Raw genomic sequence first — 18,681 nt, forward strand, 5'->3', positions numbered from 1 at the left:
TCGCTACTTCTAGTAATTTGTGTATTTGTACACCCAGATCGCTTCGCTCCTCTACCCATTTAGACACATATTTTCTAAGGGGTATGTGGCCTCCTTATGCTTCCTACCAAAATGCACCACCTTACAAGTTTATTAATCTTGTAATTTATCGCAGTCTTCTTCAGCATTGACTATACTGCCCAATTTGATGGTGCCTGCAAATTTTAGAATTGTACTTCTGATTCCCGAGTCCAAATCGTTTATGTAAATAGTGAACAACAGTGACCCCAATATCATTTCTTGTCGAACACCACTTCACACCTTAATTGCATCCAATGTTTATTTTTTTGTCAGGGCTGTATGTCCAAATAAACAGCATTATCTTGCAAGGAAAGCTATTCTCTTGCCTCCAAAAATGCTTAAAATCCAATAGTGGTGGGGAGCTTTTCTCCTGGGCACCACTGGAATTCTTGGACAAATCCCCAACCTCCCCGCAACTTGGAAGGCCTATCTCACTGAAATTGCCATTTCTGTAGTAGATGAACAGACAGTGAGGAAGTAATTCATCTGTTGGTGTTGAGTTGATTTTAGGGATATAGATTTTAGCATACATTCATGCCCACTGTCCTGACCCTTTGGATTTGTGGGATCCAACATTCTACCTACTCATATAAAATAATTGTCAAAGCCCAATTTTTAACTCCAGGCCAATTTCTGCTGAATAAGTAACGTATGAGTTAGTAACTCACTAGCTGCTCCAGAAATTAGGCTTGGTGTATTTTAACACTCAAGACTCATTTAAATACTACCGGCCGACTTCCCACCTGTTCTGGCCAGGAAGTTGGTGGCAAGCACGGAAAATCGTACAGCCCAGAGGCCACCCACTGAGACAGTTAGGTGGCACAACCGGCTGCCAGGGCTGTCCTATGGGAGTTTCGTGAATGGGAGGGGGAAATGAGTACACAGCAGAGGAGGCCTAAGATTTCCTTTGTGGGGCACCTCCTCCTCCTCCTCCTACAATATATATTTTTAATTACCTCCCTGGGTCACTTCTGGCCCCTTCCCAACTAGGTTGGCCTGGCAGGAAGCTCACCGCGACTTCCCACTCAGATGGCCAAATTTAAGTTGCAGTCGGATTCTGATGTTTCTGCCGGGCAGGTCGTGTTAAAACCGCCCCCTTTGTTCTTTGACCTGTACCACACTTTATAGTTTATTCAACATTTTTTTTACATCCAAATCTTTTTTTTTACATAGAAATGTTCTTACTCACATACTGCTTGGGGCTCAGGGACTGCTTGTTCAGGGGAGTGCGACATCTGTGTTCCATCATCAGATTCCTCCATTAAACTATCTCCCTGGAATCTAGGCAAAACAATATAATAGTGTATTATTAATTTAGTGCTAAGTTTCACTGTGCTTTCGTAAATCATAGGCGTTAGAATTTGAAAGTGTCATTGTACCTTAAACCAGTTGATTTACCAGAGCAGATCATGCAGTGAAAAAATATGAACCTTTCCAAATTATTTTCACAATAAGCTGACCAATCAGACAAAAATGTTGTAATGAAATAAACTCATATCCAAGTAGGCTCACTAATCATTACTGTACAGTAATCTAAACTTGGGGAAAATCTGCATGTAATAGTGATTTACATACATCTGCACTACATATGGAGGTTTGCTGTAATCAGTTGGGATGTCATGAAGGCAACAATAAGAATAAATTGTGCAATTTACTCCCATTCATGGGTAACACTTATGACCGAAGTTATGCAGGCAACATAGTATTAGAAATTATGGCTTGCCTTTGGGTTGTAATTATGTACTTTTCAATTCTTTTGTACAGCCAGAATTTTCACCTTTGCATCGGGTTGGGTGCATGTGGGTGGCATAGCAGGTCCGAAATGCAATGTTTTCACCAATGTGCTTCTCAGAGCGACTTTCACTTAATGGCCCCAACTGTTAATAGCCCGGCCCTATTAAATGGTGCGGGTCTGATGACATCATCAATGACTCATTTCCAACACCAATATTTAAAGCAGCCTTGCACTGAACACACTTGAAGGTTTCCAGAGGGGATTGGAAGGTGTGAAAGAAGTCACAGGAGAAATAAAACCTTTGAAACATCGATAACCAAAGGCAGAGGGCTGCACCCCGGTTCTCAGATTCTTCCTTGCATGCTCTTGTGGAAGCTGTCAGAGCACGCAGGGAGGTCCTCTTCCCTGCTGACAGGCAAAGGAAGCATCCACAAGCAACAAAGAGTGCCTGGTTGGATATTGCTGAGGAGCTTAGCAGCAGGAATGTGATCACGAGGATCTGGATACAGTGCAGGAAATGCTTCAATGATCTCATGAGGTCAGGAAGATGAATGCAATGCCACACTCACCTTCTTCCTGATGTGCCCATCAACACACCTCCATCACTCTGCTTTCCCAAACCTACTCCTGCATATCATTCCTTACACCTACATACCTTGCACGCCCGCCCATCCCTCTCTCTATGTAGATACTCACATCCCCATCTGATTAAGCACCCCTCACACTCACCCTCACCTTAATGCAATCATAGCAAGTAACATCACAGAAGGAGGCCATTTGACATTGGCACCCCACTCCCTTATAGTCACCCTCTACAGAAGTAACCCATCAATTCATTACACTCACTCCATCACTCTCACTTAAACTTCTCTTCTTTCCCTCCTTGCAGAAGAAGAGTCCACAACAACAGGGTAAGGGAGAGAACTGGAGGGGCACTTCAGTGATTGCACACCTCACAGTAGCAGAGGAGGTGGATCTGGAAATTTCAGGAGATTGAGAGTCGCTGATGATGGGAGATGGAGAGAAGGGCACATCCCAGCAACCTGCTGACAGAAACACATCTCAGTCTTTTGGCATACACCAGTCACCCATATAGTGACTCATGTCAGCAGCTGGTGAAATGTGCATAATGGTAACATTACCCATTCTTATTATAACACTTCTAATTCCTCTCTTTACTCTCCCACAAGTCCATCAACTGACGCCCAACTGTCGAGCCGGAGGAAGAAGACGATTTCAGCCTCTGAGGGTGCAGCATCAGCAGACCCAAGCGCACCGAGCACCAGCGCAAATATGCACACCACAGTGGATCCTTTGCGCCATAGAGTAGAGTTGTCACCTGGTGTTTCACAATTCACAAGTGAGCAAAAGCAGAAGGTGTTGACAGGGACAGCAGTGGAAACTCCTCACTGGAGGGCGCAAGACGCTCCAAGCTCTGCTGAGCTGTATGAGGGCACTGAGCCTCGGGGGCCACCGAGAAAGAGGGTGATCTTAGAGGGGCAGCAACAGTTACATGAGGCTCTGGCATCTTTTGCAGCTGCAATGTCTGCAAATGTTCAGAGAATGGAGGAGACATGAGCACCACCATGTTGCAGGCGATGGCGAAGATGTGCTCTTCCATGGAAAGGATGGCCACCTGCATGGAGCAACAAGTGGCTGCATTGGAGCAAGTTAAGTAAATGATGAGGCCATACTAGGTGGTGGTGGCATCTGCATTTCAGCTTCCTCCTCCTCCTCGTCTTCCACTTGCTCTTCCTCCTCATCTGAAGAGGCTGTGTGCCGTGCGCCATGCTCCTCCTGCAGCTCTAATACTTGCTGCTGCGCTATGCTGTGTAGCATGCAGCAAATGACGCTGATTCTGGAGACCCTGGCTGGTGCACACTGAGGGGCTCCTCCAGATCTGTCAAGGCACCTGAAGCGCATCTTCAATATGCCTATTATTTGCTCCATGACACATCTGGTGGACAAGTGGCTCTCATTATAATGCTCCTTGGCCTCAGTACTTGGCCTCCTCAGGGGTGTCGTGAGCCATGTCTTCAGTGGATAGACCTTGTCTCCAAGCAGCCAACTGGTAAGTCTGTTTGGAGGTGCGAAAAGTTGAGTGAAGGTGGACTGGCGCAGCACAAAAGAGTCACGATAGCTGCCAGGGAACCTGGTGCACACATGCATAATAATCTGTTTATGGTTGCAGATGAGCTGCACATTGAGGGAGTGGAAGCCTTTGTGGTTCACAAACACTCCTGGGTGATGATGGGGTGCCTTCATGGCCACATGTGTACAGTCGATAACACCCTGCACCCTGTGGGAAGTCAGCCGGAGCCACAAAGCCCAGCGCCCGCTCAGTAACACTGGCCTCATCAGTGGCAAAGTTGCTATATTGGCAGATTTGTGAAACATGGCATCGGTCACCTGGGTGATGCACCTGTGGGTGGCCAACTGGGAGATCCTGCAAATGTCTGCTGAAGATCCCTGGAAGGAGTCAAGAGGTTGAGGACAGTGGTGATATTGACAGCCACTGGCAAGGAGTGTCCACCAGGACATCTGGACAGCAGGTTTTGTTCCAGCAAGCTATGTCTGTGATGACCAGATGCGATAGCCTGATCCCCCTGAAGCACTGCTGCTCAGTCATGTTGAGGAAGCTCATCTTCTGCCTGTATACCCTGTGTTGGGGGTATCGCCACCAGGGTGCTGCACCCCTGTGGTGCCCCCCTCTCTCCTGTGGAGCATCAGGTCGTTAAGGAGAAGGCTACTGGTGTTGTTGCTGCTGCTGGTGTTGTTAGTGATGGTGGGACTCATCATGGTCCGATTCTGAGGATAAGCGGCTCCCATGCTGATGTAGTAGATGGCAGGTGAAGTAGAGATCAGAGGGACAATCACTCAATGTTCTAATGCTGGGTAGCAATGTGGTGATAGTGGCTTCCAAGTTGCAGAAATGACCTGCAAGCTCCAGAAACCTCGGGCTCAATTTTTCCCAGTATCTGCGCCGTTTTTTTGGTGCACACCCCTTTTTTTGGTCTAAATTAAAATATCCAAGTTTCCCCAAAGTTTGTGCATCAGCAAGGTTTTTTTTTGCGTCATAGGGGGCATAACCTGATGTCTCCGCTAGTTTTGCACATTTATGTAAGTTTGGCCAACTTACATTTCTCCTAGGACGGCGTATGTGACCACTCCCAAAAAACCTTCTGGGCTCTTAAGAAAAACCAGCGCACATTACAAAGTCAGCACAGAAAGAAGCCATTGTTGTTACGTGAAGTTTTGGAGCGAGTCAAGAACACATTAAATATGCATCATGAAGCTTAATTTTTTCAAACTTAAAATGGAGAAACTGGAAGTCAAATGCAATTCTTTAATTTTGGATTTTTTTCAAAGTCCCCTCACCAGGCTCGAGGGTCGGAGTGTCGGCTGACAGAAACGCTCCCTCGCCCGGACACAGGGGCTCGGCACCAAATGAATGCCGGCGGGGATGTGGGGCGTGTGAAAGCCAAAGTGAAGGCATGAGAAGCCTTACACTATGCAGCCGCATCAAAAGAAGCCCGAGCAGCGGGAGGGCGGGCGGGTGGATGTTTGCCGAGCCCCTGTGTCCGGGCAAGGGAGTGATTCTGCCGGCCGACCCCCGAGCCCGGTGAGGAGACTTTCGATCGGTGCTGGGGTTGTACTTTGAAAAAAGTCTAAAATTAAAGAATTGCATTGGACTTCGTTTCCCTAAACATCCTCATTTGAATGCCTAGCTTCCCATTCTAAGCAAGCCTATTGCGCATGCGCAGATCTGGCTGTGGTCCATACTAGGGTGTTGACCTTGGGGGGAGAGAGAACAAAGAAGCTTTAACTCCTTGTTCTGCTGTTTTGAGCTTCTTGCAAAGGTACAATTTAATCATGGGGGCAATACTGACAATGCCATACCGCGTGCAAGCCTTTTACATGATGGTGCTGCGGAGGAGATAATTGATTCGACATCATCGCATGAGGAACCTCAGAGCATGTAGGATGATGGGCAGGAGGACTTATCCACAATGGGTATATCGAGACAGGCGTTCATACCTGCACCTGAGTGATGTAGACTGTGTGAGAAGGCTGCGTTTCCGCAATAAAGTTGTAATCGAGATTTGTGAGTTAGTAAAAGCACCCTAGAAGCGTCAGGAGGATTGCTTTGTCAGTTGAAGTGAAGCTGCACTTTCAATCTATGCATCTGGATCATTCCAAGCCACAACTGGGAATGTGTGCACCATTTCTCAACATGCAACACATGTCTGCATTCGGCAGGTGACTACTAAAGTTCTCCATGACAGCCCAGGCAATGGGTGAAAGGGCTGTGGACTTCTCCAGGATTGCTGACTTCCGAAAGGTATAGGGCTGCATTGATTGTACCCACATCGCCTTGCGAGCACCTCTGGAGGATTCCGAGACGTACTGGAACAGAAAAGGCTTCCACTCTATTCATGTACTGCACATGTGTGACGACATACATCACATCACGTCAGTTGATGCGAGATATCCTGGGAGCACCCATGATGCGTTCATCCTATGCGAGAGAGAGCGCTATATCTGCCATGTTTCAGCAGCAGCCAGAAGGGCAGAGCTGACTGCTGGGAGACAAAGGGTACGGCCTCGCCACCTGTCTCTTAACGCCCCTATGCGTAACCCAGATGGAAGCTGACCAGGAATATAACATGTCGCACATTGCAACGCGCAGCATAATAGAGAAGACCATTGGCATCTTGAATCAGCGTTTCCGCTGCCTGGATCATTCCAGAAGCTACTTGCTATACTCCCCTGAGATTGTCGGTCAGTTCGTGTTGTGTGCTGCGTGCTGCATAACTTAGCGATCATGAGGCATCAGCAGTTGGTAGTAGAAGATCCACCTGAGGTGAGAGTGGCTGATGATGAGGAGGAGACAGATAACAACGAGCAGGAGGAGGACGAGGAAGCCATGCAACTACCTGAATCCGGAGTGCAACGGCAGAGAAGGGCAGGCCATCGTGCCCCTTTAACGATTGCTCGAGCCTTGTGCCAGCAGCTCATCTGTGAACGCTTTGCTGCCTGAAGGCTCAGCGGCAACTATTCCATATGGACCATGTTTACTGTTTGGAGCTGTTCCGTAATGTGTTGTGTTAATGGAACAAATAATGGAAATGATTCAGTTATAATTTAAAATATATTTTATTCAAAAGTTTAACACTTGTTTCTACTTAACTTTAATAAAAATATTCTTGTATCAAACTTTAAAGTTTTCAGTTAAGTTCACTTATAAACTTGAAGATCACTTAGAAACTTTTAAACTTGTAAATTTACATAACTTACAAAAAACTTTTAATTTGAGAACAGTTACAACAGTAACAACAATAATAATAACAACACTAGCAGCAAAGAAAGGCTGCACCCATCTCTCCTTCACCTTATTCTGAGACTGCCCGCTGCGCTTGGTCTTGTTGACTCCAACCCTGCCCGCAGGCAGTGGCACTGCGTTTCTCGGGTTGGTACCAAGCTTATTCTTTCGAACATCTCGGGTAATGCGCACTCTTTGATGGTGGGGGGGGGGGCGCGGGGGTGCAGGGGCAGGTGGTAATATGGAAGGCCTGGCTTGGGCCTCTTCAGAGGCTGGTCTGGGGATTGGAGGGGTAGTGGCAGCTGATTCTGTCAATGGGCGCAGGGTGTGGGCGTGGTCCCTTATTGCAACAGCTAACTCTGACATTCCCTCCCTCATGTGCACCAACATTGTATCAGCTGCCTGCGACATTCCCTCCCTCATGTTCACCAACATTGTATCAGCTGCCTGCGACATTCCCTCCCTCATGTGCACCAACATTGTATCAGCTGCCTGCGACATTCCCTCCCTCATGTGCACCAACATTGTATCAGCTGCCTGCGACATTCCCTCCCTCATGTTCACCGACAGCGCATCAGTTACCTGCGACATTCCCTCCCTCATGTGCACCGACATTGTATCAGCTGCCTGCGACATTCCCTCCCTCATGTGCCCAGATAGTGTACCCATTTCTCGTGAGAGTGTTGTTACTTCTCCCAACATTCCCGATACCTCATCACCCAACCCAATGTTGGGTGTCTGGGATTGATCATGTAAAGTCATTACCATCATCTGAACCACATCTGTTAGATCCTACACCTCAGGAGAGCGCTGTCAAGCTCTCCTTCCGCTCTTCACCCTGGGTGTGGCTCGCTGCATCCCACTGGGACCTGCAGCTTCAGATGGTGGGGCTCTGGGTCTGCCTCGCTGCATCCTACTGGGACCCGCAGCCTCGGACTGTGAGAAACCATGGAATGCCCCAACATTCGTACCACTCTGGAAAGGGCCTGGCATCTCAATGGGCGGCACCTGCTACTCCTCCAGAGTGAGTACAAGAGTGGGGACTTCACCCATCACCTCCCCCTAACCCTCACCCTCATGCTTTTGGTATGGAAGATGGTATCGGAAGATTTTCTCCTCCTCCGGCTCGTCCGGTCTGAATCTTCTTCTGCATCGGCTTTAGACTCGTCACGGTTGGCCAAAGGTTCTGCAAAATATAACAGAACAGACAAGTGGTTAGCAGCAGACGAGGGGACACGGTGGGTGGCGTGAGTAGGCTCACACAGTGCAGGCAGCAGGCTGATTTGAAGGACCACGATGAATGATAGCACATTGCATCACCGAAGTGTAGCTGAGGGAGACATCCCCATGAACCGAAGCGTGGCTAGCCCACGCAGTACTTAACATTTAGCAAAGTCAGACTGTGGAATTTAGGCCCAGCTTGTGCAGTGGTGGTTGCTTTTCTCCAGGCAGGACCCATTAAAGTGTGTCAGTGGGTGCAGATTTGCCGGGCCTCCTCCTGTTCGAGTTCTTTCCCTTTTGTTGTGTGCCACTTTCCTCTGCAAGGATGAAAATATAACTTTTTAGAGAGGGTGTCTTTCTGCTGAGTGGGACGTATACAGATGGTCACATTTACAATTGCAATTCCATTGAATAAATGAAAATATTACTAACACTAACTACTTGACCAAGGTCCTGACACTTTTTTTGCACTGGCCTCCAGACCTCGGGGTGGTCACCATTGCACAGTAAACTTCTGCAAGATGGATCCAGCGTTTCTTCATTTAGTGAAATGTTCATGTGACTTCTGCTGGTGTCCAGCTCGTGCCATGTGGCCTCAATTACAGTAACCAGTGCCTCCACTTCAAACTGTAAGAACTTCTTGGTCCTCGAGCCGCGTTGCATTTGTATTGCAGCTCCAATTTTGCCACTGAAAATTAAAGTTCTCACACACAACTGGCTCTTAAAAAATGGCCGAATGCAGACCGGGAGCGGTTCTGGGCATGCGTGCCCATAGCAGTCATGTTAAAAACGTCCTTTTTTTCCCCGCATGCGCAGAAGTGGGGGCATTGTTTTATCGGCGCAGATATTAGGCTCCACCCCCCAAAGCTAAAGGACAGGCTGTGCGGTGCCAATTTCAAAAAATAGAACGGGGAAACTTGCTAGTTATTTTTTTTGGAGTAGTTGGGGCCAAAAAAAAGGGCGTAACTCTTGCAATATGCCAAAAAACGTCATTGGGGAAAATTGAGCCCCTAATTCTCAGCTGTCAATTATTGCACTCGCACAATGGCCACTGAACTTCTGCCTCCCCTTCACAGGCGTGGTTCCCGAGCTGCGTGCTTCCTGTGCTCATACCTGTACTGTTACATGCAGAAGCTGCAGTTGAAAAGGCTGTTAAGGGTCTGATAACAAGGATTGAATTACTTTAATTACGTCGTACGTCTCTCTCGATCGGGTCTGCGACGTGCTACAAAACGCGCCCGATTTAATGGCTCGAGGAGGCGGGATGATGGCAGGTTCCTGATGCGCTGCCTGTTTTTGTTATTTGTACAGCCGACCCGCCTCCAAACCCACATGCACAGCTACGGGAAAATTCCAGCTGTACATGTTATCTGCAGGCATTGTTTCATGATTATTTTACTGTCAATCAATCATCATAGGTGGTCCCTCAAAACGAGGATGACTTGCTTCCACGCCAAAAAAGGATTAATTCACAGGTGTTTCAATGAAGGACCCAAACTACATCCTCAAGGGTGGAAGATGTCTGTGTGTGGATTTTTTTAACGTGTGGTGGCCGTTGCACACTAGCCACCACGCGGGCTTGATAGAGCCAGGTCTTGGTCCAATGGCAAGGATTATCCAAGCCGACTGGAGACCAGCTCTGCTGCACGGACCGAGTGCGCACACATATCGCAGTGTGGGCTGGCCCGAGCTGCCCCTTTGCTCCTGGCCCCAAACTCGCGCCTCCCCTGGGCTCCGATCACGTCCCTCTACAGTCTCTCGCCCTCCTTCGCCACAACCTCGCCGCTCCTGCTGTATCTGCCCACGCTCCAATTTAGATTGGGTATGTGTGTCAGTTTGTGTGCATCTGTAAGTGAGTTAGTGATAGAGAAAGAATGGAATATATCAAGGTAGGACTTTGAAACAGTGAAGTTGCAAATATTCAAGGAATACAATTTCCTTACTAAGAGAAACACATTTTACCGACCTTGTACTGTTTTGATGAGGCACACAATATTTTGGGTGCAGATACCGTACTTCATGCAAGAATGGTAGGCAAGGAACATAAGAATATTCCAACTTGGTTCATCTCCTTATTTTCCTTCTTTCTATGGAGAAGCATTAGGCTTTGATTGTACTTCTTGCCAATGGTGCCATTGAGATGAAAATCCATGTTTGTATTTGGAGCTGATAAGCAAGACAACGACAACAACAACAACTTGTATTTATATAGCATCTTTAACCTGGTGAAATGTCCCAAGGCGCTTCACAGGAGCATTATGCTTTAAAAATTTGACACTGAGCCGCAAAAGTAGAAATTAACGCAGATGACCAAAAACTTGGTCAAAGAGCTATGTTTTAGGGAGTATCTTGAAGGAGAAAAGAGAGGTAGAGAGGCAGAGAGGTTGAGGCAGGGAGTTCCAGAGATTGGGGCCTAGGCAACAGAAGACACGGTCACCAATGGTTGAACGATTACAATCAGGGATGCTCAGTAAGGCAGAGTTAGAGAAGCGCGGACATCTCAGGGGGTTGTGGGGCTGGAGGAGATTGCAGAGATAGGGAGGTGTGAGGCCATGGAGTGATTTGAAAATAAGGATGAGAATTTTGAAATCAAGGTGTTGCTTAACCAGAAGCCAATGTACGTCAGCGAGCTCAGGGGTGATGGGGGAGCGGAACTTGGTGCGAGTTAGGACATGGGCAGTCGAGTTTTGGATCACCTCTTGTTTATGTAGGGTGGAATGTGGGAGGTCAGCCAGGAGTGCATTGGAATAGTCAAGTCTAGAGGTAACAAAGGCATGCATGTAGGCTTCAGCAGCGGATGAGCTGAGGCAAGGGGCGGAAACAGACGATGTTACGGAGGTGGAAATAGCGGTTTTAGTTATGCTGCAGATATGTGGTGGAAAGCTCATTTCAGGGTCAAATATGACACCAAGTTTGCGAGCAGTCTGGTTCAGCCTTCGACAGGAGTTGGGGAGAAGGATGGAGTCAGTGTCTCGCGAATGGAGTTTGTGGCGGGGATCGAAAACAATGGCTTCGGTCTTCCCAATATTCAATTGGAGAAAATTTCTGCTCATCCAGAATTAGATGTCGTGCAAGCAGTCTGACAATTTAGAGACCGTGGAGGGGTCAAGAGAAGTGGTAGTGAGGTAGAGCTTAGTGTCATCAGCGTCCATGTGGAAACTAACGCTGTGTTTCTGGATGATGTTGCCGAGGGGAAACATGTAGATGAGAAATAGGAGGGGGCCAATGACAGATCCTTGGGGGATACCAGAGGTAATGATGCAGAGAAGAGAAGCCGTTGCAGATGATTCTCTGGCTATGATTAGATAGATAAGAATGGAACCAGGCGAGTGCAGTCCCAACCAGGTGGACAACAGTGGAGAGGCGTAGGAGAAGAATAGAGTGGTCAAACATGTCAAAGGCTGCAGACAAGTCAAGAAGGATGAGGAGGGATAGTTTACCTTTGTCACAGTCACAAAGGGTGTAATTTGTGACATTGATCGTGAAATCAAGACTAACACCAAAGTCATAATTACCCCCTCCACCTTGTACTTTGCTTAGTTTAACAGGGCAATGTTTTTCATTTTTTGCAAATGTGAAGCAAAAATCTTGGCCTGGATTTTCATGTCGTTTGCAACCAGGTTTTGACCCTCCGCGGCAAAAAATGGGGAGTGGTCAGTTGTTTTGCGTCCGGGCATGATCGTCAGGTTGGTTTTTGCGGTGGCGCTTAGAAGCACCGCCGGGGAGAGATGCGCCGGGTGTGCAACGACTCGCATTGCGACACTGGCAGGAGTTTTGTCAATCACCCGACCCGTATGCCGCTAAACACGCCCCGCGATGACCGCCAGGGAAAACACAGCAGTCCAGCCCTGCCGGCGGCGGTGAGTTGGATAAACTGTAAAAAAGGTAAGTTAAAGTTTTTATTCTTTGATATTTTTGCAAGTAAGGGTGTTGGCAATATTTTTTGAAAGTTTTTGTGAATTTGTTTTTGGTGGGGGGTTACCCTTCCCAATGTCTCTCTCGGAGCACTCCCGGCCCCGCACTAAAGTTGGTGAGGATCCTGTTTTTGCACCGCAAAACTAGTACAAAGCCTCCCTTTGCGCAAGGCCTCCAGCGCAAGGCCCAAATGACGAAAGTTGCTTCACATAGCGCAAATGTTAATTGGGCGGTAAATTTCCTGTCCCACCTCCGTTTTTGCCACGAAAATGGCAAAGCTGAAAATCAAGCCCATAAAGTAGATGTGGTCTGCTTTATTGAGGCATATGTGACTTCTTTCAAATGTTATAAATAGATATGTGGTAAAGGTATGTGACAAAGGGCTGTGAATCTCATACATATTGAAAATAACTTAACCTCCAGAATTTGTATCAGAGCTTCTTCTTTTCTTGGTAACAACAGCAGAGATGGACAGAGCAACAACAAATCATTTAAAAATATAACACAAGGTCCTTTGTTGATAGAATACCAATTGCAAAATCCTTTCAGAGCCAGCCTTCTGTCCTAATGAACTGAAGCAAAAAGTAGTCAAATTGTGATGAATAAATGGTCCATTTCTCAATGACATGAAGAATATTCCTTTGGTCTGAATATAAATATAACAATGGGAATGATTGGATGTTACAAATTGCATGTAAAAATTGATTTATTTTGCTTTTTGTCTGGTAATCATTGTAAAGACCACGAAAGATGCAGGTGCATGTGCAAGTCCAACTCTACCCCTCATCAAAATTCCCCCTGGGAATCCTTGGGCAATATAAAAGGGGAACTGACACAGTATTGATGCTGTCAGCAGATATAAGGCATGGCTGGAGGTGATCGAGGAGGTCAGCAGCAGGAGCGCTGTGCCAATCGTTGGCTTCAGCGCAGGACGTGCTTTAATGACCTAACCAGATCAGGAAAGGTGAATACAGTTGCACATTCACCTACATGCTGTTGTGCACATGAGACCACCCCCTCAGTCTGCGTTGTGAAGTCTATTCCATCGCATCACTCCTCACACCCACTTACCTTGCAAGCGCACCCATCTTTCCCTTTTATGCACTTCCTCACATCCCCATCTATCCATCCACCATTGCCAATCACCCTCATCGTTATGCAATTTGATGCCTCTCCCTCATAGTCACACTCACCAATGCACTGCATCCATCAAATGAACGCATGCAATTACAGTCACTCATGGGTCTGTACTTTCTCCATTGCAGCAGGAGAGTAAAAACACTAGGGAAAGGGACAGAACTGGAGGTGGTCCTCCACAGATCTCACAGATAACTGCAGAAGAGGAAGCTCTGGAGATCAGTGGCATCTCAGCGTCCCTGGCCATCGGTGATGGAGAGATGGGAACCTCCCAGCCACCTGGCGACGGAATTCAATATCAGCGACCCACATAAGAAATTGGAGCAGGAGTAAGCCATTTGGCCCCTTGAGCCTGCGCCGCCATTTAATAAGATCATGGCTGATCTGATCATGGACTCAGCTCCACTTCCCTGCCCACTCCCCTTAACCCTTCATTCCCTTATCGCTCAAAATTCTGTCTATCTTCGCCTTAAATATATTCAATGACCCAGCCTCCACAGCTCTCTGGGACAGAGAATTCCACAGATTTACAACCCTCTGAGAGAAGAAATTCCTCCTCATCTCAGTTTTAAATTGGCGGCCCCTTATTCTGAGACTATGCCCCCTAGTTTTAGTTTCCCCTATGAGTAGAAATATCCTCTCTGCATCCATCTTGTTGAGCCCCCTCATAATCTTATATGTTTCAATAAGATCACCTCTCATTCTTCTGAACTCCAATGAGTATAAGCCCAACCTACTCAATCTATCTTCATAAGTCAACCCCCTCAACTCCGGAATCAACCTAGTGAACCTTCCCTGAACAGCCTCCAATGCAAGTATATCCTTCCTTAAATACGGAGACCAAAACTGTACGCAGTACTCCAGGTGTTGCCTCATATGGTTTTATATGTAATATGACACTCAGTCATGTTGACTTGATTTCAGCAGCGTGTGAAATATGATCATCTTCATAATGCCAATTTGCAACATCTTTAACTTGTCAGTACTAATCATATCTTTTCTCTCTGCGAGGGTCTTCATGCATGCAGCAGCAGTGAGTGAACCTCTCGGGCAACACTTAGAGGAGCTGATTCCTTCTGAGGGTGCGCCGTCACAGGACTCATGCAGACCAAGCACCAGCTCAGATACTCACTTTGGTGGGTCCAGTTAGAGAGATAGTTGGATTTATAACTCATGATTCACACTTCACAAGTGAGCAAGAGAAGATGGTGACAGGGACAGCAGTGGAGAGTCCGCGTTAGAGGGCACAGCACTCTCCAAGCTATGCTCAGCTGAACATAGATGCTGTACCCGAGGGCCATCGCTGAAAAGGAGAATCATTGAGGGGCAGCAGAAAATGTGCGATATCCTGACAGGCCTTCCATGCATATAGTCCACAACTGCAGAGAGAATAGAGGAGTCCATCTAAAGCATTAGTGCGTTGGTGTCATGGGGCATTGCGAAGATGGCTTCTTTGATGGAGAGAGTGATCAACTCTGTGGAACATCAATGGCGGCAAATGAATCCATGTCGGTCTTGACCACCACTGTGCATACTCTGGTCGCCAACATGTCTGGCGCCTTAAATAGGTTGACCGATTCCTTAGCCTTGGCCTTACAGCGCATTACTGATCTGCACCAAGCTGCTCTCCAGCCCAAGAGAGGGCTGATGGTGAAAGGGGACATGGAAGTGGGAACTCCACTCAAAGTGCTCCCAGTTCTCACCCATTTCCAACATGCTGCCTCATCTCTCAACATCCGAGTCTGCCCTCGCACAGGTGCAAGTGGAGCAGTCTTTGGAGAGGCCATCAACAGCTCCAATAACCAGAGGTCGTCAGCCAAGTGTATCTCAGCAGTCAGAGCAGGGATCAAAGCAGCCTCTGCTCAAGCCATGTGGATTGCACCACAAAGAATTAATAAGAAAAAGGAAGAGTAAAGCTTTGTAGTTGCACAAGGGTTGCACACGTGGGTATATGAGAAAATGTTATGCTATTAAGTTTCCGTTGTTTAGTAGAAACAGATAACATTTATTAATCTTGGAAGATCAAAACCAAGGCCACTATCTCTACAGACACCTCTTTTAGAACCCTAGGATACAAGCCGTTAGGTCCAGGTGATTTGTCAGCTTTTAATCCCATTCGGTTCTCTAGTACTTTTTCTCTACTTATATTAATTACATTAAGTTCCTCACCCTCATAAGACCCTTGGTTCCCCACCATTTTGGTATGCTTTTTGTGTCTCCTACTGTGAAGACAGATACAAAATATTTCTTTAATATTTCTGCCATTTCCTTATTCCCCATAATAATTTCTCCTGTCTCAACATCTAAGGACCAACATTTACTTTTGCTACTCTCTTCATTTTTACATACTTGTAGAAGCTCTTAAAATCTATTCTTATATTTATTGCTAGGAGAGAGATTAAAAAGCAGGACCTCAAAGGTAGTAATCTCCGGGTAACTGCCAGTGCCACGTGCTAGTGAATACAGAAATAGGAGGATAGAGAAGATGAATGCGTGGCTGGAGAGATGGTGCAGGCGAGAGGGCTTTAGATTCCTGAGGCATTGGGACTATTTCTGGGGGAAGTGGGACCTGTGGGACCTGTACAAGCCGGACGGGATGCACCTCAACAGAGCTGGGATCAGTATCCTCGCGGGAGAATTTGCTAGTGCTGTTGGGGAGGGTTTAAACTAGCTTGGCAGAGGGATGGGAACCGGTGTATAGATTCAGTGGGGAGAGAAGCAAAGCTGAAATTGGGCAGCAGAGAAGTGGAAAGTGAATTTGGATGACAGATGAAACAAGGGCTGGAAAATAGACAAGAGAGTTTGGCACCAGTAAATGGTATATACTTCAATGCAAGGTGTATAGGGAATAAGGCAGATGAGCTGAGAACACAGACAGACACTTGGGAGTACGATATTATAGCTATTACTGAGACATGGCTGAAAGAACGGCAGGTATGACAGCTCAACATTCCTGGTTACAGTGCTTTCAGACGGAATAGAGAGGGGGGTAAAAAAGGAGGGGGGGGGCATTGCAGTATTAATTAAAGAAACAATTAAAGCTGTGAGAAGGGATGATATGTTAGAAGGATCATTAAACGAGGCCACATGGGTTGAATTGAAGAACAAAAAAGTGCCAATCACACTACTGGGAGTGTACTATGGACCCCCAAACAATCAGAGGGAGATTGAAGAAGAAATATGTTGACAAATTGCTGTGAAGTGCAAAAACTATAGAGCTGTAATAATGGGAGATTTCAAGTACCCTAATATTAACTGGGAAAAAGGTAGTGTGAATGGTACACAGGTGCGGAATTCCTAAAATGCATTCAGAACTTCTTTACCAGTATGTAACAAGCCCAACAAGTGAGGGGGCTGTTCTTGACTTGGTTTTGGGGAATGAAGAGGGGCAGGTGGAAGGGCATTTTGGTCTAGTGATCATAATTGAATAAGATCTAGGGTAGTTGTGGAAAAGGACAAAGTTGGACAAGGAAAAAAAGTTCTCAATTGGGGTAAAGCCAATTTTGCTGAGCTGAGATGGGATTTGGCCAAGGTGGACTGGAAACGACTACTGAAATCAGTGTCAGAGCAGTGGGAGAAATTCAAGGAGGAGATCCTGAGGGTACAGAGCAAATATGTTTCCTTAAAGAAAAGGGATGGGGCTAATAAATCTAGAGCCCCTGGATGTCAAGGGACATACAGGATAAGATAAAGAAAAAAAGGAAGCTTATGACAGATACTGAGAACTCAATACTGCAGAAACTCTAGAGGAGTATAAAAAGTGCAGGGGTGCAATTCAAAAAGATATCAGGAAAGCAAAGAGTGTGAAAGAATGTTGGCAAGTAAAATCAGGGAAAACCCAAAGATGTTTTATAAATACATTAAGAGCAAGAGGATAACTAGAGAAAGAGTGGGGCCTATTAGAGACCATAAAGGAAATCCATGTGTGGAGGCAGAAGACATGGGTATGATTCTTAATGAATATTTTGCATCTGTTTTTACAAAAGAGAGGAACGATGCAGACTTTGCAATGAGGGAGGAGGAGTGTGAAATATTAGACAAAATAAACATAGTGAGAGAGAAAGTATTAAGGGACTTAGCAACTTTGAAAGTGGATAAATCCCCAGGCCCAGATGAAATGTATCCCAGGCTGTAAAGAGAAGCAAAAGAAGAAATAGCAGAGGCTCTGACCTTCATTTTCCAGTCCTCTCTGGCTACAGGTATGATGCCAGAGGATTGGAGGACTGCTAATGTTGTACCTTTGTTTAAAAAGGGAGAAAAGGATAGACTGAGGGACAGGGTAAATCTTCATTTGGAAAGACATAGATTAATCAACGACAGTTAGCATGATTTGTTAAGGGAAGGTCGTGTCTGACAAACTTGATTGATATTTTCGAGAAGGTAACCAGGAGAGTCGATAAGGGCAGTGCATATGATGTAGTGCATATGAATTTTGGCAAAGCTTTTGATAAGGTCCCACATGGCAGACTGGTCACAAAAATAAAAGCCCATGGGATCCAGGGTAAAGTGGTAGCCTGATTGTCTAGGCCGACGTCAGCATCCGCCTCCTCATCCTCCTCTTCCTCTCTCTGGTGAGGTGGACTGTCAGACTCATCAGGCAATTCTTGTCCCCTCCTGATGGTTGTCTTCATCAGGACATGCCTTGTTTATGACCAATCGGTGGAAAACAAAGAGCTACTGCAATGGGGCCGGTCCTTTCTCACCCTTTCTTGGTGACCAATTACAAGCAGCAGACTCGAGATCGCCAAAGGTATGCTCCACTGCATTATGTGCCCAATGTAAGACGTGACAGACTAATGAGGAGGACCAGATGTTACATCCCCGCAAGTACAAGACTTTCCCGACACCACCTGCCTTCGGAGACTGTGCTTCCACAAAGAGGTCATCACTGAGGCATGCCAGCTAATAAGGGTAGATCTGCAGCCTGCCATCACCATCAGTACTGCACTGTCCGTCGAGGTCAAAGTCTCTGTGGCACTGTCGTTCTACGCCTCGGGTTCTTTTCAGGCCACAGTTGGAAACATTTGCGGACCTATTCAATTCCAATCGGTCACTGTATGGTCAAGATGTTTGTAGAGATGTTCACATCAACTCCAACGACCTGTAGAGTACACCTGAACTCCACCGAGGTTGAAGCACAGCAGCATTTTGAATGAAGCGACCTGCGATTTTAAAAATGGCAGCCACACCACTTCCACACAGCTCCATTTTTTCTGGGCAGTGTTTTGGGTGAGTGATATTGTGGGCGATATGTGTGCGAGGTGGGCGATCTCCTGGGCGTTAATTTTGC

General features: G+C 46.6%; 1 protein-coding gene across 1 annotated transcript in view; it reads right to left on the bottom strand.

Moving 5' to 3' along the window:
• Positions 1–18,681, bottom strand: part of c1h8orf34 (chromosome 1 C8orf34 homolog) — an 805,115-nt gene that overhangs the window by 174,847 nt on the left and 611,587 nt on the right. Inside the window, exon 10 of the mRNA XM_070884539.1 lies at positions 1,250–1,341. Coding sequence (XP_070740640.1) covers positions 1,250–1,341 — 92 coding nt within the window. The remainder of the gene's footprint in view (positions 1–1,249; positions 1,342–18,681) is intronic.

Source organism: Pristiophorus japonicus, chromosome 1 (genome assembly GCF_044704955.1).
Source record: "Pristiophorus japonicus isolate sPriJap1 chromosome 1, sPriJap1.hap1, whole genome shotgun sequence".
Lineage (NCBI taxonomy): Eukaryota > Metazoa > Chordata > Chondrichthyes > Pristiophoridae > Pristiophorus > Pristiophorus japonicus.